This window comes from Thunnus maccoyii, chromosome 6 (genome assembly GCF_910596095.1).
Source record: "Thunnus maccoyii chromosome 6, fThuMac1.1, whole genome shotgun sequence".
Lineage (NCBI taxonomy): Eukaryota > Metazoa > Chordata > Actinopteri > Scombriformes > Scombridae > Thunnus > Thunnus maccoyii.
In genome coordinates this window covers 33,153,915-33,180,644 of record NC_056538.1, presented here as the reverse complement: position 1 = coordinate 33,180,644, position 26,730 = coordinate 33,153,915, and the positions used below count along the sequence as shown (strand labels likewise).

Below are 26,730 nucleotides of genomic sequence, written 5' to 3'. Positions count from 1 at the left end.
TTCTCCATATTTTTTGTGCAAGGAAACAATATTTTTCAAAAGAGGATACACCATTTTTTGGACATTTTTATGGAAGCAGTTTCTAAGCTTTAAGCCTTTTTGGGCTGTTCCCATGGTAACAGTTGACTGACATTTGTGGGTGTTGTTAGGAGATGCGCTGTTAATTCTGTAGTGTATTACTGACCGGGGCGTCATAATCCGATATCCTACGGATGTTGATATAAAATGTTTTTGTCCTCTTTTTCAACAAGCCCACGTAGCGATGGTTATATATCATCAGAGATTTAAGACAGCTGTCCCTGTACAACATTAAATTTCACAACATTTCACACGGAAAGTGAAAGCTTGTTAGCCAAGCTTGCTAACGTTAGCGCTGAATCTCACTCAGTGTTACTTTTCCTTCATGTTATTTCAAGGAGATGTCCTGTAACCTCAACACATGACATGAATTAACATACAGAGTAACGAACAAAATAACGTACAAAGTAATGTACAAAATAACGTAAAAAGTAACGTACAGAGTCACAAAGTAACATACAGAGTAACACACAGAGTCACAAAGTAACGTACCGAGTAACATACAGAGTAATGTACAATATAACGTAAAAAGTAACGTACAGAGTCACAAAGTAACATACAGAGTAACATACAGAGTCACAAAGTAACGTACTGAGTAACATACAGAGTAATGTACAATATAACGTAAAAAGTAACGTACAGAGTCACAAAGTAACGTACAGAGCTTACCCTGTATATAAACATGGACGACATGTCTCTACTTCCTGCTGCTATGCAAAAGTGAAGCCAAAATATCTTCTTTCCGGGAGCGGCCATCTTGGTTGTGTGACATCATTTGGAGTCAGAGTTTGTGCAATGGAGGCAGCCGTCCCACCGCCTGACGGAGGTTTGAGAGCAGCTGTCACAACTGTCAATTATGACGCCACACCCCCTTTTTACATCATCAAATAACTAATTAAAAACTTATCAGAAAAATGAGCACTTGAACAAATATCAGCGTGATAATAACTACCTAAAATGACAGAAACCATCTTTGGGGAAAAATGTAGTTGATGTGTACTTTGATTTTTTTAGTTTGGTTCATGTCTCATCCGCTAACATGGAGGGGGCGGGACTTATGACCTATACTGCAGCCAGCCACCAGGCGGCGATCCAGATTTTTTTGTTTCACTTTTGGGGAGCTGTCATGACGTCCATATTTACATACAGTCAATGATACAGAGTCACCAAGTAACGTAGGGAGTCACCAAGTAACGTACGGAGTCACCAAGTAACGTACGGAGTCACCAAGTAACGTACGGAGTCATGGGAAAGATGGGACTAAGGAACGACTAACAACTCTCACTTCGTCAGTCGATACCAAAAATAGACACCTCCTGGGAGCGGGCTAATATAGGGGGCGCTATCACTGCAGAAAAAAACGTACGACTTAAATTTTTTTCTTTTTGGTAATTACAATTTTGATCAAATAAGTACAAAGTATACGTCAAACAGACACCAAGGATATATTTAATTTTATTTAATTAATTTTTATTATTTTATTTTTAATTCTTAGCAAAAATTAATTTTAAATTTCAGTTTGACTTTAAGCAACCTTACTAGACAGAACTAAATGAGTTTAGAATAACCTTCACCATGGAGGGTTCAACTCAACTATCTAATTATAAATGCATTTTTATTCAGGCCTTGCCCAAAGCCCTGGTTCCATATAGACTAACTTAAAGCTGAAGTGCAGGACTTTTGTCTCCCCCTTCTGGCAGTGAGAGTAATTACAAAAAACACTGTTGACACGTGCTAACGTCATTTCACCGCAGCCTACTCCGTCGCTACTGTTGCAGCTGTGGATAAATTGTTTTGAGCATCACAGAACCCCTGCGAAATGACTCATTTCACTATCACCTTTTGATCCATTCTGTCCAATAACATTTGGAAAGTCTAGAAGAGCCCCATGATTAAATTATTTTATCCCCATTTAAGTTAGCAGAAAGCTAACCGGAAGTTAGCCAGCCTAGTCAGCGGAAGTGTCTAGCCAGCGCAGGAATGTCAAACCCGACGCCAGACTAAAACCTTCGGTATACTGTGAAATACAGAGAGATTTGTCTGGTGGTGATCGGCGTAATCAGCGTTGTGTGAATGTATCAGACGTTCATTTATGTGTAAAAGTTCTGCACTGCAGGTTTAACGCTAAAACAACTTTTGATTTAGTGTGAAGTTGATTCTGGGTCCAGTCTATATAGTGTTCATTGTAGCAGCAGTTCTTTGCCTTTTTCCATTAAAAAAAAAAAAACAGTAAAATTGAGTCCAGTGTGAGCAGCTACCGGTCGATCCTACACTGTGAGTGTAGAAGTCGTATGTTTTCGCTTTACACGAAAAGTAATTAAAATGTGGAGTTAGTTAACACAACGTACTAAGATAAATAAAATCACGTAGCGTCTGCCCAGTCTGAACAAGTCCAGCCATGTTTAGCCCAGTTGTTGTTGAAACCAGGCCAAGCCAGATGTAGACTCCAGGCTCACTCTGATTAGCCCCGTATTAGGACCCAGGTTGGCCCCGCACTGGGAACCAAGCTGGACCCAAAGTTCATGTGTATGTTTTTACTTCCTAAAGACTCACAGCCATGACACTATCTGGATGTTTAGTATATTAAAGTCTGGTAGGTTATTTTCAGAAACGAGAGAGATGTGTGAAGTTGTGCAGTAGAAGAAGAAAGTCGTGTGTGTGTTGTTTTTTGTTTTTTTTAGGAAACTAACCAGGTTTCACTAGGTGACAGCAGAGAAGAGACGTTAACATTGTCTTATACTGTAGATCTCTGTCTAACCTCCTCTGAGGCTCGCTGAAGGAGCTCAGGTGTGTAAACAGTATTTGTATGATTTTTGGAAAAGATTACAATTATGATCGTAGTAATATCCACAACATAAAATATACCGGAATCTTAAAAAATACCAGGTTACTATTAACACACCACCAATAAGATTTGAAGGATGTGCCATCTGAGATAGAAGAACATATTGTCTGACTTTAATAATGAATTAATTATATGGCATAAAAACAATTAAAATAACTTAACCAGCTTAAATTACAACCACATTCCACTTTTTGATATTAGCTTGAGCCTAAATAGAGAGCCTTAAAATATAAATTTATTGTGATAGCACGATAGCTGTTGAACAGAAACGTTATGCTAACGTTAATATTTTTAACGTTAGCTACCAAGCAGTAACTAATGTTATGAAACTATAATATGATGTTACAACTGTTGAAACTAATTTCCCACACTCCTAACGTGCATTTTTAATGAGCTAGCTTGAAACTAAGGTTAGTGTATTTGCTAGCTGTTAGCTCACTAGCTAACAAACATGCTAGGAAACGTTAGCTTGGAACTGAAGGAGTTCTAGGAGTGCTAGAAAATAAAATTTGCTCACAGAGGCATAAACACTGAGGCAATGAGTCCAAATTCCCCCAATTGATTTATTTAATTGTTTAATTATATATTTTGACAATTTTATCTCCCAAAATGATGGCAGTGAAAATGCTGTTTCAAAGCCTCCTCATCACTGGGATGTAATTCTGGTGGATAAATACGAATTCACTTTATTTGAAGTTAATTTAATAAGTTTTGCCTCACAACAGTCACATTTTAAATTATTTAGTCTAGAAACCATAATGTGTAATTACAGAATGTGAAGTCCTGTTCAAATTACTGAGACAACACTGAAGACATGACGTCAGTGGTAACTACGGCCCTGTTTTAATGACGACGAATGAATTAAGATTTACTGTGATTGACTTTTTAACGTTAAAAAAAAATGTGAGAAATGATGGAAACAGTGTCATATTTCAGACCAATTACAGACTGCAACGTGGCTAGTTCAAGCAGCAAAACCCTATGAAGCTTCTTTTTTGTCCGTTTTTGTTAAAATGAGGTGAAAGTCTGCTCTCTGTAGTATACAGAATATATTTATATACCCTGACAGACTCACAGATTGGATAAAAGTTTTATAATCAACACTGTGCATGGGAACAATTAATTAACAACACTATGATTTATCTTCACTAAATTCAAGAAAAATGAAAGAAAAATATGGTCAACTTCCTCTGTTTAATTAATACTTTTTGTTACTTTAAGTTGATTTTTTTTACAAATACTGAATGTGTTGATGAATTCCTGGCATGTCTGTATTTTTATATTTGTTGGCAGATTCAGCCATAAAAGCTTTTTTTTTTGTTGTTTTTTTTTCTCTCCAGCACATAAATACAAACTTCAGTGCAGCTTCCACTCCTGAATGCACTGGAAGCTGCTTTCAGTCATATTGTGTATATAATATTTCACATTCTTTCACAATAATCCTTATTGTTGAAACTGTAAGAGAGTGTGTTTTGTTGTGTTTTTTTTTTTTATTATTATTTTAACTTTCTGATGTAGTTAACATGCTGAATGCAACGTGATGAACTTTTCCGTTTCCTCCTCAGCACCTGAAGTTTGATGTATAACATGCACTGTACCTGCCAGAGACCAGCTTCTGTGTTCACACACAGATATTTTTGTAAATTGTTTCAATTTCAGTCTCTGGTGCTTTTTTTTAAATTGTTAATTTTTTTTTTTTTTAATTAATGATTCACATTTTTTGAATCATCATCATCATCATCATCATTGTTGTTTGTATGACAAGAAATGAAAATATATTTGCACACACTTTTATTGAAGCGATCTGTGTCGTGTTGGTTTTGTGTTTGTCTTTGTTAGCGTCTGGTCTGAAGGAGAAGCAGCGAACAGGTGATGTGAAGGTTGATGGTTCAAATCCCAACTTCAGCTGGTAAAGACACTGGTCAGGGAAGAAGTGAGACCTGCACAGAGGCAAGCCATACATATATATATATATATATATAGCAGCAGCAGCAGTGAAGTCCAGTCTGAACTCTGACAGGTCCTCCATCGTCCTTTTAGTTTCTATGGAGTGAGATTTGTTCCATAATGATTTGTGTGAACAGACCGACAATCTGTGTGTAAACCATAGACTGTATATAAATATGGACGTAGTTACCGTGACGTCACTCGTTGGTTTCTGAAGAGCGGTTTTGAAGCTCAAAGTGAGCCACTCCGGCCGTCGCCATCTTGGCAGTGTGTGACGCTGCCTAACTCCCAGCCAATCAAAAACGGGCAAAGAGGCGGGCCGAATGACTGAAACAAGCCACCTAGCGGCTGGCAGACCTGTCACTCAAAGCAGCCATGTCCTTCATTATGCAGAACTTTACGGCTTAATAAAATTTAAACGGGTGAGTTATAAAAAAATTCACCCCGTACATGAAAGAGGAAATTAGCTACAGAGACCAAAACCGTTGTTTGTACCAGGCTGTAAACATGTTTATTTCTGCTGTAAAGTTGGACATTTTAACATGGGGGTCTATGGGGATTGACTCGCTTTTGGAGCCTCAAGTGGTCGTTCAAGGAACTGCAGTTTTTGGCTTCATTTTACAGCCTCAGAGGTTGCTGCTTGCTGTAAATATGTAATCTGTAAATATAAACACCTTCCACAAATACAAAAAAAAAGATTAGTAAACCCACAAAAATATTTTGCAAATATAAAACGAATACACAAACAAATTCCACAAATAAAATAAAAAATCTGTGAATACATTAAATTAATTTACAAATAAATAAAAAGCATTTGTGAACATCTTCCTAACAGACATTTGTGAACTCAGTTTTTATTTGTGAATAAACGTTTGTGAATTTGCTTTTTACACACACGGAGTTTTGAAACAAACGAACGAAAATCCGCTCGTATCACTCGGTCGTTTTCAGATAGCACGTGATCGCCTGCTGATGACGTCATTTCCGCATTTCAAAGTAAGAAACAACAACAAATGCTTTTCATTTATTTGTAAATTAATTTAATGTATTCACGGATATTTATTTTTATTTGTGGAATTTGTTTGTGTATTCGTTTTATATTTGCAAAATATTTTTGTGAGTTTACAAATCACACAAATCATTATGGAACAAATCTCCATAAGTTTCTGTTGAGTTCATTTGTTTAAAGGTCGTATTATTCCGTCATAGGAGGACTGTTATTATTGTTTTTAATCATCTATTGATTGTTCAGTGTATAAAATGTGGATCACTATTCCTTGAAGCTCAAGTGAACATGTTCAGATGATCAACAGTCACAAACACAAACATGTTGAGTTCACTATCATTAAAAACTGGAAAAACTAGCAAATATTCACATGTGAGAAGCTGCTGCCAGAGAATGACAATTAATCAGTTATTAAAATGGTCCCCAATTTATTTTCTGTCAATCAAATAATCAACTAATCGACCAATCATTGCAGGTCTGAGTGTAGTAAACTGTGAAAACTGTGCACCTGGTGAGTGATACAAAAAATAATATTAAAATAATCAGAATATCTGCAGAAAAGTCTTTTAATTCAGTTTCCTCCAAAAAAGGAAAGAAAGCTTTAGAAGGTATTTAAAAGTCTTAAATAATAATGAATATTTCCTCTGTCCTGCTGTTGACAGTAACATTAGTTGTATGTTTGCTTCAATTTAACTTGAGAAATACTGCAGAACTCCTTCACAGTGCAAGTATTGATATTAGACATACACACTGTCCCGTTCACTTAAACGTTTGACAGGTACTGTATGACTCATTTTCACACTTTTTTATGATTCTCATTTTAAAGAGTGAGGTGGAGACATTATAGCCAGTTTAACCAGCTACAGATGATAAAACCAGTAGATGTCATATCAGTAAAATCCATGGTTGTTTACTAGATGTTTTGATTGTAGGGGACTACGGATGCATCTTTAATGTTTAAAACTGCACACTGTCCCAATCAATAAATCAAATCAAATCAAATTAAGAAATGAGAAGCTTTTGTTAACCTCAGTCTGACATCAAGGACTCATTGTTTGAAAAGTGTGATTGATCAGCTGTTTATAAAAGTATTGATGAGGGCAGCTTTAAGGTGGTATTTGGTGATCAGTTTAATTGTTTTTGTTCCTCTAACATCAGTCAGAAGCTGTTGGTGTTGAATCCTCAGCATTGTTTACTGAGCTGTTTGTTTACACTTCAGCATTAGCATGTTGCTAACCAGCTGGCTGTGTGTACACAGTGTTTGTTGTTGTAGCATTACCTCAGGTGACACTCGCGTGCGGACCGACTCTAATCCTCCACCTTACTCCATAACCTTAATGCCTGCCCTGTTTATGTAGATCCAGGCCTCTAAGCCACTTTACATTGTAGGCCAATCTGTCCACACACACACACACACACACACACACACACACACACACACACTCTATCACCCTCAGGCAGCATTAATGGGATTACAGAGTTCACCGAGTACTGAGGCTGAACCTGTGAGCCAGCGGAATATCAGCTTTCACTTTCACAGAAAGAACGGCCAGCACTGTTTATAGACACACACACACACACACACACACACACACACACACACGCACACACGCACACACACTGCACTCAAACAAACAGCAGCTCGTTCCAGCGTCCTGAGGAGTGTGAACTACAACTTCCTCCACTATTCTCTCAAATTCTGACCATAAACACAAAGAATTCATCTGTTTATATCTACAAATAAACATAAAAACAGACCCAAACATGCTGCTAAATACAATTTAATCCACCCCTGTAGCAACAATAAAACAGGAATACTTTGTAAGATTCTCAATAAGGGCGAGGACCCTATTGTTTTTCTTGTTTGTTTGTTTGTTTGTTTGTTTGTTTGTTTCTTTCTTTCTTTCTTTCTTATTACGCCACTTAAACCCTAAATTTGACCCCCTAAACATGTTCAAAAATCACAAAATTTGGCACACACATCAGGTCTGGTGAAAAATTTGATAAGATGTAAAAATTAACCCCTAAAGTGCCAAAATGTGCTCTCTAGCGCCACCTATGTAACTAAAATGGCCGCCACGGCCCGTAGGAATGTCGTAGAGAGATCAAACCAAAACTCAATTATTCATCTCATCAAAACCTACAAATCATATGCTGAAACCCCTGACCTAAATCCAACAGGAAGTCTGCGATCTCAATTTCAAAATAAGACTTTGACCCAATTTTGGACCCCGAACAAACACCTCCGAGGGCGTTAATGGTATCGGCTTCAAACTTTAATAGGTGTCTTATGACACTATGCTGAAAAAAAGTTGTTAAAAACTTTGTAATAACTTGAACGGTTTGGATTTAATAAGCCCTGAAAGTTGCAGTGCCACATCACCCTTACAATGTAAAACAATGGGGAGGCAATCTATGGCCATGAACTTTGTGTCAAACAGAGGCTTCTGATGTCTAAACTATAAGTCTGACCACTTTCAAACCTGTATCAATAGAATCGCAATGAAATTTCCTACTAAAATATGATTTTTAATGTTAGATTTGGCCAAACTCATGGGATTTATGAGGAGATTTCACAAGAAGCGTAATCTAAAATCCTCCTCTCCAACTGCTCCTGGTGATGTCACTCCCTCAGTGCTGTGAAACATTCCGCAATACACACTCATTATAAAATCACAGGAGGAGCAAGAAAAGACTTTAAAACTCACACTCTAATATCTCAAAAACAATAAAAGATAGAAAACACATGTAAATTCAAGATTTGTAGGTCAAAGTCTCATGACTCATTTAAAGTTCAAATGAAGTTTGTATCTAAAACTATGTGGAAGCAGTAAATGTTCAAAAAGGTGTGGATTCGCTCACACTCTCCATTCAAATATATGAGTATTTTTCTGTGTCCTGCTGCAGTTACTTATTGTCTCTACACACCTGACAGTACACATGTCAATCAAACTTTCAAAATAAAAGCACACCACACTTGTTATAAATATCCCTGATTTTTAAAAAGCAAAATGATCTGATCCTGACGGGCCAGAGTGCGAGGTCCCGACCAACGCTGCTCGCAGCTTTAATTTTGAGTTTATTCCTGATGGCTTCAGTGTCAATTTGATTTTACTTTTCTTATTCCAGACTTCAGTTCATATGTTGCTCTTCTGTTTTGTTTATTAACTCCAGTAATGAAAGCTGAGTTCTTTATGCTGCGTATGAGTTGTATGTGTTTTGTGGCCGCGCACCAAGAGCCGGGTTCTGCTTGAGGTTTCTACCTGTTAAAGGGGAGTTTTTCCTCAACGCTGTTACCAAGTGCTGCTCATGCAGGAAATGTTGGGTCTCTGTAAATTAAAGAGTACGGTCTTGACCTGCTCTATGTGAAAAGTGCCCTGAGATGACTTTTTGTTGCTGTATAGTTAGCCTTACAGTTAGCCTTCGTATTGATTTTAAAATTTACCTTTAAGGCGTTAAACGGCCTTTCTCCCAGTTACATATCTGCACTACTGAACTGGTATGTGCCCCCTCAACCCTGAAGATCTGCAGGTGGAGCCCTGTTGGTCATTCCCAGGTCACAGCTTGTGACAAAGGGTGGTTGGGCTTCTGCTGTCAGAGCCTCAGACACACTAGGTCTCTAGCTTCTTTTAAAACTCGTCTTTTTTCTGTGTGAAAGCTTTTTATCATTATTTTACTCCTGTGCATTCTATTGTCCTAGTATTACTATTATTGTGCATCTTCTATTGTTACTATGTACTTCTGCCTGGAGGTTTTATAGTCTTGCTGGGAGCTCACAGGTCCAGTAGACTGTTGTTTGATGAAGATGGATTAGAGAAATGATGAACCTTTCCATAAACCTTTAGGCTTCTTGGAGGATATAAAGTATTAAACGGATGCGTACAGTACATGGATAAGTAGGATCTGTAATCCTGCTTGACTTATCAACTCACTTATTTTCCTCCTTAACACAAATATGAGGATAAATAATCAAATCACAGCTTCTATTTTCTGTTTAGTCTATTTTGATTAGCTGAGTCCCCCTCAGCAGCTGCAGGAAAACCTTTGACATACAAGTTCACCTGCTGGTCTACGAGACGCAGTAACGACTAAAACCACGCTGGGTATCTTTAGCGTGTGAAGGAGCAATCTGGTGTCTTCAGATACTTTTAGAGACGCTGCAAAACCTTCACAGCGTTTTGAACCGGCTGCAGATGTCGGATCAGGTAGTGGAGTTTTTTCAGTTGTCCCGCAGAGAGCCGAGCCGCTGTGAGGTGAATCCAGCGTTGACTCAGAGAAGGCCGTGACCCAGATCTGAGTGATGGAGGTGAGTGGGTCAGCGTGTGAACTCAGGTCCGGTTCAGAGAGGGATTTCACTCTCGCTGCACTCCAGGATGGTTTTACTGCTTCACTGATAAACAGGCTTCAAAAGACATGAAACAAATAGAAGGTTTTCTTCATAATGCAATGATCTGCTGGAGGATTTCTGACATGACATGAATACTACACACGTCAGGACTTTTATTATATTTCTATAAGTCCAGCTGCTACAGCAACATGTCTGCTCTGTAAATCACTTCCTGTTTTCTCCTTTGAGAAAAAATCAGAAGCAAAAGGGAGAAATTTATATTTTAAATTAATTGATTTAATGATGGAGGCCCCTAGTTTTATATTAGTTTGTAGCTGGAGTCCTTATTTCCATTCAGCCAATCAGATCTTTGCATGAAGTGATAACATGTCATTCATCCTGCTACACAACACAAGACACATTTCATCTCTATATACAACCAGTCTTACGACTTCAATTATTTATTTTAATTATCAACTCTTCTTCTCTTACTGAAACTGATTAAAGTGTCAGACAGAGAAGAAGAAGAGTGGAGAATATGTTCATCTAATGTTTCACTCGTGTATAGTTTCATTGTAAATTTTTCAATTTATTGTTTTTGTTTGATTCTTGTGAGATTTTGTTCAATAATCATGAAACAACAGTAATGAACCTCCAGTAGCAGCGAGAACATTCAGCTCAGCAGCAGTTTGATATAAAATCTGCATCAAATAAAATACATAAAATGTCTTAAAACAAGTGAGACACATTTAATCCCGTTCATCTGTTCTCTGCTTCTTTACAGGTTCGTACTGTGGCGGCAGCTTCATCCATCCATGACGAGACCACTGAGGTGTCCTCAGGTCTGATGGGATGTGTAGTCCCTACAGTGTGTGTGTGTGTGTGTGTGTGTGTGTGTGTGTGTGTGTTTTGGTTGGTAGAAGGTGTTCTATACATAGACAGATATGTAATATCAGACAGACAGGCTTTACTTCTGCAGCTCTTATGAAACAGCAAATGTAGGTGAGACTGATCTGAGCGGCCTGTACGTCTGAGGCCAAGATTAGGACTCTGTGTTTGTGTGTGTGTGTGTGTGTGTGTGTGTGTGTGTGTGTGTGTGTGTGTGTGTGTGTGTGTGTGTGTGTGTGTGTTTAGGATGCTGAAGCAGCACTGAAGCACTTTCTGACACAGCAAGATGTGAGAACCAAACAGGTTTGTGTGTTAATCCTCCTCTCTCTCTCTCTCTCTCTCTCTCTGTGACGGTGTCCTGAACACAAACCTTCAATATTTATCATTTATATTTCAATCTGCACACTGATGTTTCCTCTGTTCACACTGGACTGTGACTCTATGTATATACAGTAGATATAGTACATACATATACACACATACAGTCATTCTTTAAAGGTTGACACAGATGTTGATGGTTTAAATCACAGCTGGAAACAGTAAAAAACAGCTGATTAAAGGATCTGAGACACTTCCAGACTCAAAGGATGTTTTATATTCTGTGACTTTTGCAATTTGTGCTTTAAATGTAAGAGATAAATGTTAAACTATCCGTGAAGTAAATGCTGATGACTGTTAGAATTCTGGACCAGTTGAAGACGTTAATGCATCACTTTTGTTTGTCGTGTGTAAACAGGAGGATCATAAAACATAAACAACAACACCCACACTGATCAGCCCGGTGGAGAGCTACAACTAACACATGTTTTGATTTCTCCAGATCATTTTCTTGATTAACTGATCAATCTGTTGTCTTTAAAGTGTCAGAAAATGTTGCAAAATGTTTCTCACAGTTTCCATATTTTGTCCGATGAATGATTTTCACTTTATAAGGATATAAAACAGTCACACTGGAGAAACTAACACCAGAGACTGATTCTTAAAGAAATGATTAATTATTTAACTAATCAATCAATGAATTAACTGACAGTTTCAGATTGATCATCTGATGGAGTGTTTTTGTTTTTGTTTTGTTTGAGGACAGCAAGGGGCTGATGGTGTGACGTCAGCAGATCTCTGATGTCGACTCGACTCTTCTTCTCTGTTGGTTATAAACATCCTGGAAGCTCCGTGTGTTTGATGTGAATACACACACACACACACACACACACACACACACTCACACACACACACACACACTCACACACACACACACACACACACACACTCACACACACACACACACACACACACACATACACACACTCACACACACACACACACACACACAAATATCAGATCATGGTCACTTTTGGGGACGTTACATAGACTTACATTCATTTCCTGGAGACTTATTCTAACTTTAACCACTGACCCCAAAATCAGCTTTTTCCCCGAAATGTGTCCCCAGAAGTAGCCTATGACAGACCACACACACACAAAATGCAAAAACAACAGACTGGATGTATCACTGAGGTTTCTATGTGACTGTAAACACACACTGAGCAGAGTATATTTCACTTCCACTCTGGATTTCAGCCCTCTGTCCAAACTAAAACACCTCATCCTCGTCTCTTTTCTTTTCTTTTGTCATAAATGATGCTTTCAGGTACAAACCTCCCCTCTAAAACATGTTTTTCTTCTTGTTCCTTCACTCGGAAGTTGTTCTCTTCTCTGTGCAGAATGTTGTACATGCACACACAAGTTTTTTTTTTTGAAAGTTTCTCTGAATTCACCTTAAATCTCAGTTTAACACCTGGACGTACCTGCAGGATTTATGACATCACAACTAGTTTGGGGCCAATCGTGATCCAGTATTCATCTTACACAGGTGTGAAAGTTGAAGCCTCCAGAGCTCAAACACTGAGAATGAACTTAATAGTGAAGGAGGAAACATCTGGTGTCCAACAGGAAAACTTTAGAAACCGACAATATTCACAGATTCTGGATTTTTAATGAGAGAGGAGGAGGTGGCTGGACTGCTCTATAAACCTCAGTGTCTGTGACTGAGTGACTGACTGAGTGATGGAGTTACAGTATTGGTCGGCAGCGATGATGGAGATTTTGAGCCAGGCTAAAAGCTGCTGTAATCTTTGCTGTAGGACTGTTAATATGTCACTTTATTAAGTTGAACATGTAGATTCCCACCATGTGGTCAGTTTAGACAAAGTTTTGGGAGCAGTTGGCCGAGCAGCTGGACTCCTCCTGAGATGATCAGCTGGTCAACATGTGGTCATCCTGAGGAAGAACATGATCCATGAACTGATCTGTGCAGCTTTTTTGGCTTTAATGTCTCTGCAGCGTTATGATATATGATATAAATCCTTCTGGAGGATAAATGTTGGTCTCACAGATGAAATCTAACTAGTTGTAGCTGCAACATTAGTTTGAATGTAAAGTGAAGCTTCATGTTTTTACTGGACAGAACAGCAGATATCACCACGTTTACATCCCCGGACCCTGAATAACATCATTTACTGCGTCTCTCTGGCAGTGAGGTTGTTTCTTTGTGTTAGTGGAGCTTTGAGATTGTTAACAGTCATGCAGGTGTGTTGAAGCTGAGCTGCTGCTGTTGTAGAGTGATCGTACTGCGTCCTCTCGTCCTCGGAAGTTTATATTCCCGACAACTAACCAAGTCCAAACTAGGAAGTACGCAAGTCTGAACTTGGCGTGTTTGGTATTGAGAAGGTTCAATCTGCATGACACACCTACTTTACTACAGGACGACCCCCCCCCCCCCCCCCCCCCCCCCCAACATCCCACTGCTAACACCTGAACCCAACCAAGTGGGTGTGTCATGTAGATAATCAAAGCCCGGCGCACTTCCTGGGCGTTTGGTCGCCACGTGTTGCCACTTCCTGTATCCGTCGTTCCATCTGTCGTTTTTTTTATTATATGCAAACATAAAACACATATTTAATACTCACATCCACAGAGAAAAAACAAAACAAAACAAAACAAAACAAAACTTACACCACAAACAAAAACAACAAACATTCCACATATATACAAACATACACACATGTCAAGCGTTATATGTAGTTGTGGTACAAAAATAATCACTTATACAGCAAATTTAAATTAAATACATCATTCTATAGAAGGAACTAACTGAATAATTAATTATTAATTATTAATTAATAAAATATTAATTTATAATGATATAGAAATAATCATAGTTCTGTATCCCAAGTTTTTGATAATGTCCCATTTATTTATTTACGTCTGAGCTTTTGACTCTGCTTTTATTTATAATTATCTTTTCCTGCAAATAGTAATGTTTTAAAAAGAATATGAAGGAACTCAAACTCAACCTGGTTTTATTATACGACTTCAAACTTTCTCTCTTCAGCAGATGAATGTATACTGAGCATGTTTGCTTAACTAAAAACTTATTATGGGATGGATTAAGTTATATCTTGCAGCTTGACTTTGCACCGTGCAGAAATGTCTTTTAGGTAAATATAAGTATCAGATCGGACTCAATATTAATATATTAATATGTCATATATGTTATGGCTGCAACTAACAATTATTTTCATTAACAATTAACTTGCCAATTATTTTCTTAATTAATTGTTTTGTCAATAAAATCTTAGTTAATAGCAAAATGCCCGTTAATATTTCCTCCAGTGAAAGAGCATCTTCATATGTATTAAATAATTACATTTAAGAAGCTGGGACCAGGAAATATTTGGCATTTTTGTTTAAAAAATAACTAATTAACTAATTATTGCAGCTCTACTATATATTATATAATGTATATTAGTTGTGTGAAATAGTTTAACCAAATATTTAACGTGACATGGACATAAAAAGGGAATAACCACTAAATAATGAACTAAATAATGAAGTAATTAACTAAATAATGAAGTTATGAACTAAATAATGAAGTTATGAACTAAATAATGAAGTTATGAACTAAGTGAGAGGAGAAAATGTTTCCAAGCTGCAGAGAGGAGCTTCAGGCTGCCGTGGCCTACATCTGTCACTGTCCAAATCAATAGAGATGATAGAAGAAGAAGAAGTCAATCCCCTGTTTAGACTGGTGATGCTGCAAGCTCATTGGCTGATCCTCCAGGCCCCGCCCCCCCCCTCCCTGCCCTCCTCTGTGATGACAGGAGACGCAGATAAATATCACCGCCGACACCTCGGAGCCTCAGATGTGTCTGTAAGTCTCATCCGTCCGTCGTTCCCGCTTCCTTCCCTGCAGGAAACAGCTCAGAGGTTCGGGAAACTTTTCAGTTCCAGTATTTCCTGCTTTTTGCGTTGGACTTGAAAGCATCATCAGAAATTTCCTTTTTCACAGACTGAAAGTAGAGCAAGTGAAGCAGTTTTTTTTTATTATTATTATTATTTTGTTGGATTTGTCAGATTTGGGAGGCGGTGCAGTCAGGGATCAGGATCAGGATGGAGCTGAAGGACTTCTGTCTGACAGACGACTTCCATCACTTCCTCAAACCACAGCGGTGAGACACGACAACAACTTCTTTTCTCACACATTAATATGACATATTACATTAATATGACATATTAATATGACACATTGATGTCCAATATTAATCTGAAAAGTAACTGCAGCTGTCAGATGAATGTAGTGCAGTAAAAGTGTAACATTTTCCCCGAAATCAAAGGAATCAAAGGAAAAATTGAAATACAGTAAAATGTAAATACCTCAGAATTCTCCTGAAGTACTGGACTGCAGTAAATGTAATAGAAGTAGTTTTAAAACATGTTACAAATACAAATTTCAGTTTTACATGTAGTACTTTTTGTTTTAATTAGAACCTGTGTGATGCTGCAGCGTTTTAGGCTGATACCAGTATTAATATTTATCAGTTTAAAACATCTAATTATGATATATCAGCAGATATTTTAGATAAGAATCCCTTAAATATGATTCTTAAAGAATTGTGTGTAAGATGTTTACATTTTACAGCTGAAAACATCACATATAACAACAATAACAAAAATGTATTCAAGTTGAGATAAAGAAAAATTATAAAAATGTAAAAACTGAACTATAAAAAACATGAAATGATTGTAAATTGTAAATGTAAATCTCTTTACTGCAGGTTGTTGTTACTTATCATTTGACATAAATGCTGATTCGATGTGTCTGTGATGATAATATGAGCTGCAGGCTGTTGTGCTATAATTAATAGTGTAGTAACAGTATCTCAATAGTACTTTCACTGTAGTTTTAACAGTTTTAACATAGAGATTCTTCCCAACATGAACATCTAACTACATACTGTATAAACATGTTTTTTGCTTTTCTTAGATGCAACTTTACATTTATGTGTGTATACATACGTATATTATGTATGCGTGTGTGAATACATCTTGTTTTTTGTGTTTTTTAATTTATTTTCTTGTTTTCTTTTGATTATGTTTGACATAAATTCAAAACAGAATAAATACAATGTTAAAAACAGAAATCATATTTATAGATTTATAGTCTGTAGCAGGAACCTTTTACACTCACAGTCTGCATATATTTCAACACTTAAAGCTTTATTTTAGTTTTCCTTTAATTTTACACTGATTTCCTGGATATTTCCTGTGTAGTTTGCTGGTATTTAACAGTTAACTTTTACTGAAAGGTGCAAAATGGTACAAAATACAAGGAAAAATTGAAAAAAGTGGTTGGTTTAATTGATAAGTGCCGACTTATCTTATATTTCGATTAATAAATTAGACTCTTAACAGTTCTTTAACTGAAAATAGTTTTTAGTGTGTAGTTTTGTCTGTCAAACTACATATTTGACTCTTTATTAAAAACTCAATGACGAGTGTATCTCCCATATATTACCAAATTACACAATGAACAGTAACAGCGGCTATTTTTAGGAAATGGTTAAAAAAGTTCTGAAAATAAGAAGGAAAGTAAAAAAATAAAGTTTTACTGACACTGTTGATAGAAGCTCAATCATTATATATATCATTTCTGTCAGTTAAAGAACTGTTAAGAATCTAATTTATTAAGGAATTTTACAAATTAAGCAACTCAACACCTTTTCCCTTTCTTCTTATCATTTCTATTATTAACACTTGTACCACTATTTCTGTAAAATATCCTAAAAATTTAACCCTTATCTACCCGAAAATACACAGGAAATTCCCAGGAAATTAGTATAAAATGTAAAATAAAGCTTTAAAGGTTTCTGTTTACATTCTGTTTTCACACAAAACTCCTCATGAATCCTCGAGCTCCAACTAATATGTTGAATTTATTTCCTTCCTCAAGAAACATTTAGAAAGTTGATTTTTTTTAAATACTTTTAAAAGTGTTGTTTACATCCATTATAATCCATCTGAGAACAAACAGAACAGAGACACACATGTAAAAACCTTTAATGATGATCTTTTCAATCAACCAGAGTGACTGCATGAAGACTTTCAGGAAGTTACAACAGTTTTAATTGTTTCACAGGAGAGATTTCTGTGTTTTTATGTATTTTCTCTGTTTTCTTCCACCTGGTTTACAGAAGGCGGGACTCAGTCACTGTCAATCAAACACCCACACAGTCCTTTTTAAAGATTTAACTTATAATAAATAACACGTAAAGATGTTTTTTTAACTTTTAGGCTGCTGTTTTAGTCTCCAGATATCTTCCCAGTCAAAGTCAGGATCGATATCTAACTGCAGACCTCCATAAGATGGTTTTATTAAACATTTTGTTGAAGTATAGACACGATGACCCTGTAACAAACATAAAACCACCTGTGAAAAGGTCGACTGTGAAGGCTTTGTAGAGACACATCTGTGATGTTTTTTATTGATTGTTTCAGTGGTTTGATGCTCATCACTGCAGCTGTTTAATCCGACACTTTTCTTCCTCTCTTCAGCCCCCTGGACTCCTCCTCTTCCTCCTCTTCCTCCCCTTCCCCGGCTGATGAAGCTCGCTCTCCTGCCTCCTTCCTCCACTCCTCCCCTCTCAGTCCCTGCTTCCCGCTGGACGCCACACCGGCTCTCAGCCCCTCTCACCCGGCCTTCCTCCTCCCCAGTCCGGCCTCCTCCTCTTCCTCCTACAGCCTCCTCTGCGGACCCCCGGAGCCCGACTCCCCGACAGGATCTAGTTCCAGCGGAGGAAGCGGCAGCGGCAGCGCTGCGGTGTCGGATGCTTCCACCTGTTTTTCGGTGTCGGATTCGTTTTCAGCTCAGGTGAAAAAATCTTTTTTAAACTTTTTGTTTCTTTACAGAAGTTAAAGTTTCAGTTTAAGTGTTTAATTTAAAACATTCTTGCTGCTCATATCTGTAGCTGTTTTTATTTATATTTTCAATTTGTGCATAAAAAAATCCAAGTGGAAATATCATAAAAAGGTTTTTACAGCTGGCTGAGATGGAAAAGTATCAATAAAAGCAAATTGGGACAAAATGTAAACAGATTTATTGATTAAATGATGACGTACATGAAGTTTATCTTGATGAAACAACTCCAAATATTCACTAAACTTTTCTTTTGCTGATAATCTTGAAATTCGGTTAAAATTTGCGCCACATTTAGATGGAAACCCGACTTTTATATATGTTGATTCTCTTTCTCAGTTTTAACAGTTTTAACAAAGAGATTCTTCCCAACATGAACATCTAACTACATACTGTATAAACATGTTTTTTGCTTTATTTTACAGTTCCTTTAATTTTACACTGATTTCCTGGACATTTCCTGTGTAGTTTGCTGGTATTTAACGGTTAACTTTTAGGACAAAATTGTACAAAATACAAGGAAAAATGAAAAAAAAAAGTGATAAGTTGGTTTAGTTGATAAGTGTCGACTCAATATGTTTGGTTTAATAAATTAGACTCTTAACAGTTCTTTAACTGACAGAAAATAGTTTTCAGTGTGTAGTTTTGTGTGACTCTTTATTAAAAAGTCAATAACGAGTGTATCTCCCATAAACTACCAAATGACACAATGAACAGTAACAGCAGCTATTTTTAGGAAATAGGTTAAAAAAGTTCTGGAAATAAGAAGGAAAGTAAAAAAATAAAGTTTTACTGACACTGTTGATAGAAGCTCATTCATTATAGACACTAATATATCATCTCTGTCAGTTAAGAGCTACATATGAAGCCAAATATAAACCAACTCAACACCTTTTCTCCTTTCTTCTTATCATCTCTAACCTATTTCTGTAAAATGTCCTAAAAGTTAGTATAAAATGTAAACAACTCCAAATATTCACTGAACTTTTCTTTTGCTGAAAATCTTGAAATTCGGTTAAAATTTGCGCCACATTTAGATGAAAACCCGACTTTTATATATGTTGATTCTCTTTCTGATAAGTCACATTTTATAAATGGCTTTATTAATGGATAATAAATCAGTTATGAATCAGTTATAATCCCTGAATAAGAAGAGGAAGTATTGGGGTTGCCAGGTTGTGGAAAAATCAAGCAAATTAATCAAGAAGACGCCCCCCCCCTCTTAAAATAGGCATCAAATCTGCAATTATAAATGTTTTTACTTCTTAATAATGCATCAAGTGTTTATAAATGGTATATGTGTGTCTGCTGCTGTTGATTTTCATCCTCTGCAGGTGATGACGGTTCAAACGGCGGCTGTGACATCATCATCACTGTGTTTTCTGTCCGCAGGTCGACTCCATCCTGCGAGGCGACTACCTGACACCTCTGGGTCCCGTGGGGCCGAAGCGTCTCTGCCTGGTTTGTGGAGACTTTGCGTCCGGTTATCACTACGGCGTGGCGTCCTGCGAGGCCTGCAAGGCGTTCTTCAAGAGGACCATACAAGGTGAGCCGAGCGGTACGATCGTTAACGATGTGGATTAATCAATACGGCAGCGCTCGCCGCATTGATTAGCGTGTGAAGTCATCAGCTCTCACATCAGCTGCTCGTCTCTCACTTTTCAGCTGCGTTCACACAGTTCAGACGATTGATTGATTGATTAGATGACATCACATTAAGGTCATTACACTGTTTAGAAGAAAAGAATCATTTCAGTAAAACCATCAATACGACGATGTAAAAAAAAATACTCATTACAAGATAAATCTGAGAAGCTTTTAGTCCGTTTTGATCAATATCCAGTTAACTCGACTCTGAAGGTTAAACCCCAATAAACACTTGTCATGTTTTTATAGATTTCTGTGAGAACAGACAGGATGTGACGGAGCGATCACACTGAGAGGATGAAAACCAGCAAAAATAAATAGATTTAATTCATTTAACTACAATATTTACAAAATATCATTTCCACAAATATAAACATGCAAATTTAAAACCTTTTTTTTTTTTTTTTTACCACATATTAATGAACTCAGACAGTATGAATGAATGACAAAAGAATATTTACAATAAATAAAAAGGTAATAAACATCACACTTTTATTTAATTATGTTGAAATCTGCACATATAAGAAGCCAAAAGTCCACAGAGGCTCAAACTGTCCGATAAAAACATGAAACTTAAAGGGAAACTTCAGTATTTTTCAACCGTATTGACTCGTCTTCTGTGTCTAAGTGATTAATGGGGACAGTTTCTGAAATTGGTCCGTTATTGAGTGAGAAAGCTGCAGCCGAGGCAGTGAAACATAACGCTTCAGGGCAATAACGTCTGTCAGAGTACGTCCACTAAAAGTGTTCCTGCTACTGAAAGGCTCAGATTGATATTATAATTCATATCTGTAAAGATTATGGATTACCTTTCCCTTGATCCGGTCTGTTTGTTATTGTGTCTCACCAAGTCTCGCTCGAGGAGAAGTCTCGTTCTGAAATCTCACGAGAGTTGAGTTGTTGTTGAGATCAGCTAAATATTCAGCCGTGACATTTAAAATCTTTTTTGATAAAAAGAGTTCTCCTCCTGACGCTCCGGCTCTGTCATGTCTGAACTCCAGAGGACGTTGAGGGGTCGTACAGGTTTATACAGACTCGCAGGCTGCTGCAGGACCATGAAGAGCTTTAAAAACAAGTTAAAAATATTAAAATCAAGACAGAAAACCAGGAAAGGACCATCTAGAGCTGAAACAATCAGTCAGTTAACAGAAAATTAACCTGCAACTATTCTGATAATCAATTCAAATATGAAGTGATTGAACTCCTGTATGTACTTCCTGTTTGTGGTTACCTAGGCAACATCGAGTACAGCTGTCCGGTGATGAACGAGTGTGAGATCACCAAGCGGAGGAGGAAAGCCTGTCAGGCCTGCCGCTTCCAGAAGTGTCTCCAGGCCGGGATGATGAGGGAAGGTACGTCGTCGTCGCACACACATTTCCCATGAGCCTTTGCGGCGGCGGCGGTGGCTGAGCGTCTCTGTTTCCGCAGGTGTTCGAATGGACCGAGTCAGAGGAGGACGGCAGAAGTACAAGAGGAGGGTCGAGGCCGGACTCGGTTTATACGCCAAAGCTCCGTACGCTCACGTTCACCCCGTCAGCAGCCGTGAGTTCAAACTTTCTCGCTCAGGCCGTCATTCAAATCAAAACTTTATGCGAACGTTAACGTCTTATTGTTCTATCGTTTCCTGTCTTTTAGGAAACAAGGTGATCTCCCACCTGCTGCTGACAGAGCCCGCCCCTCTGGCTGCCAGTCAGGATGATTCGACCAATGACGGCAGCCTGCGGACGCTGCTGACCCTCTGTGACCTCCTGAACCGCGAGCTGCTGGTTCTGATTGGCTGGGCCAAACAGATCCCAGGTACAGACAGGAAGCAGGAAGTCCCAGCAAGGGAGATTTTTACATTACAATATAATATTTTACATTATGAGCTCTAATCACCAGGTGCCTTCACTGCCCTGCTGTCATCTCATTAACTAACTAGTTCAACAAAGGAAAAAGATGATGATGATGATGATGATGATCAGCTGGTTAAACTGCTGACTGCTGGACAGATCTGTGAGCTGCATTATGAAGATGTAAAGACAACATTCATTATGTGCAGTTACTGATTATAATCTGATTGATCATTTAAAACATTTACAAATGTTGATCTTGACTGTAGACTCTCGTTTGTGTTTACAGTTGCAGTATAATCTGGTCAAAAGGAGTTTAAAGTTTTACCAAAAATCCCCCAAATTTAAATAAAGTCGTGCAGCTCCAGCAGAGTCCTCTCTTCTTTAGTGCTTACAAAATCAGTTGTAATTGTATTCAAATACTCTTTAATTATTTACATTTTTTCCTTTTTGTCGTATTTTTTCAATGAGACAGTTCAATTCAAGCTTTTACATTTAAAATTTTCTGTTTTTTACATTTCAGGGAGTTTAAATTACACTGTTTTCACACTGGCATTTTACAGTAAATCTGTCGTTTTAATGTCCAGTTTCCTATTTAACATTTAATAATGACTAGTAGCAGGAAAAATCACATTTCATTAAAAGATCGATGGTAGAAGAAGCTTTTCAGATGTAAAAAAATCAATTTATTTCATGTGCAGAAACAACTTTCAGACACTGATGATCTGTCGTCTTAATGAAACTGTGGTGATGCAGAATTTCACATAATTTACAACAAATTTAGTAAATCTCCTTCACTCAGAATTAAACTTATAAAATCAGTTGTAATTGTATTCAAATACTCTTATTATTATTTATTATTATTTACATTTCATCCTTTTTTTCATATTTTTCAATGAGACAGATCAATTCAAGCTTCTACATTTAAAATTTTCTGTTTTTTACATTTTAGAGAGTTTCTTTACATTTAAAATGTTTGAGTGACACCTGCTCTGCCCCGCCCCCTCTCTCAGGCTTCTCCGCGCTGTCATTGGTCGACCAGATGTCGCTGCTGCAGAGCGGCTGGATGGAGGCGTTGCTGGTGGGCGTGGCCTGGCGTTCGCAGGCCTCGGCGGGGGAGGAGCTTGTGTTCGCCAGGAACCTGCAGCTGGACGAGGCTCAGTGTCGAGCCGCCGGATTGGCCGACCTGTACGAGGCGCTGCGTCACCTGACGTCCAGGTACCAGGCGATGAACCTGAGCCCCGAGGAGGTGGTGACGCTGAAGGCCATGGCGCTCGCTAACTCCGGTACAAACACACACACACACACACACACACACACACACACACACACACACACACACTTCAGTAATAGTACCAATACAACAATATAAAAATACTCCATTACAGTCCTATTTAAGTAAAAGTACACAAGTTTTATCAGCTTAATATACGTATATTTGTGTGTAAATTCTTAATCTGAAGAGTGACTCCAGCTGTCAGATTAATATGATGGAGAACAAAGTACAAAGTATCATGAAATGGACATACAGTGAAGTATAAGTACCTCAGAAAGTACTTTGAACGTGTAGAAACAGAAACAGCAGCTTCAGCATGAACATTGATATTGATTTACACTTACAACAGAGGAGAAGTTGGGGGGGTTAGAGGGGAGTGGGGGGGGTTAGAGGGGAGTAGAGGGGGGGCTGAACTTATTGATCCCAGAGGAGTGGTTATTGGTATTGATCAGAGGCTGGGAGCTGAAGCCGTATTGATTAGTTCCACTAACTATTTTTTGGGGGTTAAAAAGCAGCGCTGAGTCGTCTTTGGATGGATTTTTTTTTTTCCTTGTGAACGACTACGTGAGTCTGTTGATTACAGACAGAAACCTTAGAGGACAAATTCACATTTGTTCAGTCAGGTGTCCATGGTAACAGTGACAGAGGTTTTCCTCGCTGTAATCATTCCTCCTGTTCATACTGGATATTAAAAGATCCTTCAAATGTGCTTTCAATGGAAGTGATGGAGGCCAAAATCCACAGTGTGTCCACACAGTCATTTAAAAGTTGATGTGAAGCTTCTATTCAGCTTCATCAGTCTGAGTTAGTCATATCAAGTGGATATCTGACACATTTACAGTCTTTTTAGCATCAAATTCCCTCTTTGTGTTTCCTCGGACAGTGTTTCCCTGTTGAGCTGCAGGTGGAAGTATAGTAACAAAAAGAGGGACTTTGACACTAAAAAGACTGTAACGTTGAAAGATATCTAAACATAACACAAGAAGTAAGGAAATATGTGTTTGGTAGATTATTTCTTTGTTGTAACGATGCTTCTCTGCAATAAATCTTAAACTGTTGGAAAGCCTGTTTATTTCCCAAATCAGAGAAGATTTGGCAAATTTTTCATGGGTGTAACCCGCATACTCTGCTCTGCTGCTCATCCCACAAATGCATGTTCCTTACAAACGTGGCACCATTTAAAAGGGAAATAAACAGGCTTTCCAACAATATAAGATTTATTGCCAAGAAGCATTGTTACAACAAAGAAATAATCTACCAAATACTAATTTCCTTACTTTTGTGCTATGTTTACTTGATTTGACTCATTTGGACGCTGAAGCTTCATATTAGCTTCAGATAAACTTTTAAATACATTTTGTCCTCCATCACTTCCATTGTAAGGTCATTATGAAGGGATCTTCTAATGGTCAGTATGAACAGGAGGAATGATTACAGCAAGAAAAAACAGCTTTAATGTTCATTTGGGCTCCAGAATGTTGGTTTAAGACACTTGATAAACTGTGAACTCGTCCTTTAGAGCTCATTAATCTTAAAAAGGATAATTCAGGTGTTCTATATTTTTATTATTATAAAGACTTGGTTCCTCTTTAAAAACAGTCCACACATATATAGTTTATTTTATAAAAGAAAAAAGGCTCAGTAATTTCCTCAAACAGCTGCTGACTGTAGTTTTCAGTGGGCAATGCTAACAATGCTAACAATGCTAACAGTATATAGACAGCAGCGTGTTAGCAGCTAATCAATAACATTTGACAGGCCGTGTATGAGTGTATGAAACGCTCTTGTTGAAGCAGTGCATGATGGGACACCGGTGGGTCCTTGCAGCTGAAGTCTGACCTGTCTCCCACTGTCTGAGCCTCAGATCAATAAACTGTATTGATAAACTCAGTTCTGGATCTATAAAGTGTTAACTGTCTGCTGGAGGACGCTGTATGTGTGTGTGTGTGTGTGTGTGTGTGTGTGTGTGTCGTACATACCCGCAGGCTGACCTCGACCTTTTCCGTCTCCCACTTGACCGTCTCACGTCGTCCTTTTGTCTCGCTGTTCGTCACATGCTGACTGCAGTTATGAGTCGTTAATTGTTGAATTTAAAAGGTCAAAGCACAGAAACTGAGCAGATTTACTCAACTACTGGACTTCAATACAACTGAGGAAGAATATATATTGTACTTTTTTACTTCATCACGTTTATCTGACAGCTGTAGTTATGACATTATCAGCAGATATAAGTGATTATTAATGTATTAATCAATAACTACAACTCCTCCTGTGAACTGTTTGCTGCTGTATAAACAGATAATTAATGACAATATATCCAAACACAGCTGTAATATTAAATATAATATATATTATAAATATAATAATTTTATATTATTACACATATATACTACATTATAGTGAGTTCAAAACAGTTATTTATATTTGTATAGTGATTATAAATTATTTTAATCCAACAGATTGTATAAATTAAACCAGTTGTTTCTAATCTCATCTTTATTCTACACTTCATACTTCTGTTGTTCTACATTTAAGAGACAAATATTGTACTTTTTACTACATTAATCTGACAGATATGACGTAGTTACTGATTATTCTTCAGATTAAAACTTTACAAAAAAAACCACATCATTTAAAGGAGTCTGGTGATTTTCTATATTTGTCTTCATGTTTGGATCCAAACCAACACTGAACTGATCGACTAACAAGTATCGTGTGTTTGTATCAAAGCTGATATATCTTATTAAAAACACGTCAGTGAGTCTCACCGCTGCACTGGCTGACATGTTCCTTCATCATGAAGAGTTTGGTCACGTTAGTTTGTTTAGAAACGGCTCCAAACACTAATAACAGCATCATGTTTTCAGTCTCTGGAGAGTAGTTCTGTGGAAGACAGACGCTACTGAGCATGTGCAGGAACAATCGGGGTGACAAAAAACAGATTTGTGTATCAGAACTTTGTTTTTTCTTCTTTCCTCTCCCATTAATCATCTCACCACCCCTCAGATTTATCTGCTGACCCTTTGGAGGGGCCCCGACCCCTAGGTTGGGAACCACTGGACTAAACTAGCTAACTGTATATAAAGTAGTGTAAACTAGCTCCACCTCCAGCAGCTACAACAGTAACATGCTGCTCTAACACTGATGCTTCACTATTAATAATCTAATGATGTCATATATAATAAGTTAAATGACAGACCTGCTCACTTCCTGTCTGTCCGTCCCTCAGACGCGGAGCCGGTGGACTGTCCGGACTCGGTGCAGCGGTTCCAGGACGGGCTCCACGAGGCGCTGCAGGAGTACGAGTCGTCCCGCAGGGAGCAGCACCGGGCGGGTCGGCTGCTGATGAGCCTCCCTCTGCTGCGGCAGACCGCCGACCGAGCCGTGCAGGCCTTCCTGCGGCTACACCGCCACCGCCGCGTCCCCCTCCACAAACTGCTGCTGGAGATGCTCGACGCCAAGGCCTGAACACTTCCTGTCTGCTGACGCTTCATCACGAGAGTACAGACTGTTATCAGTGACTCAAAACAAACTCGCTGACTGATATAATGACAAAAAAACACTTACTGCTGGATTGTTTTGAGGTTTTTTTTGGCAGTTTGCTGCAGATGAAACTTAAAAAAGTTTGAATT

At 37.9% G+C, this 26,730-nt stretch overlaps 1 protein-coding gene across 8 annotated transcripts; it reads left to right on the top strand.

The window, feature by feature from the left end:
* Positions 1–9,202: 9,202 nt before the first annotated feature.
* Positions 9,203–26,730, top strand: esrrd (estrogen-related receptor delta). 8 transcript variants are annotated; one of them, XM_042413988.1, is made up of 12 exons: positions 9,203–10,182; positions 10,988–11,045; positions 11,338–11,394; positions 12,176–12,272; positions 15,175–15,301; positions 15,505–15,599; positions 17,983–18,298; positions 19,736–19,889; positions 21,226–21,342; positions 21,419–21,787; positions 22,836–23,108; positions 26,328–26,730. In XM_042413988.1, exons 4-12 carry the CDS (start codon positions 12,211–12,213, stop codon positions 26,564–26,566), a joined length of 1,752 nt encoding a protein of 583 aa, XP_042269922.1. In that variant the 5' UTR covers positions 9,203–10,182; positions 10,988–11,045; positions 11,338–11,394; positions 12,176–12,210; the 3' UTR covers positions 26,567–26,730. The 8 variants fall into 8 exon arrangements, with proteins under 8 accessions (XP_042269922.1, XP_042269925.1, XP_042269923.1 ...); XM_042413993.1 differs by lacking the exon at positions 9,203–10,182 and having other exon boundaries at positions 10,427–11,045; positions 21,419–21,532; positions 21,626–21,787; XM_042413991.1 differs by lacking the exon at positions 9,203–10,182 and having other exon boundaries at positions 10,416–11,045; positions 15,138–15,301.

What these genes read in the sequence shown, in the direction of transcription:
- esrrd (XM_042413988.1), top strand. Translation starts at nt 12,211, where the DNA reads ATGTCGACTCGACTCTTCTTCTCTGTTGGTTATAAACATCCTGGAAGC. An exon ending in TCGGAGCCTCAGATGTGTCT is followed by an intron (nt 15,302 to 15,504) that starts GTAAGTCTCATC and finishes TGGATTTGTCAG; the next exon opens with ATTTGGGAGGCGGTGCAGTC. An exon ending in CACTTCCTCAAACCACAGCG is followed by an intron (nt 15,600 to 17,982) that starts GTGAGACACGAC and finishes TCCTCTCTTCAG; the next exon opens with CCCCCTGGACTCCTCCTCTT.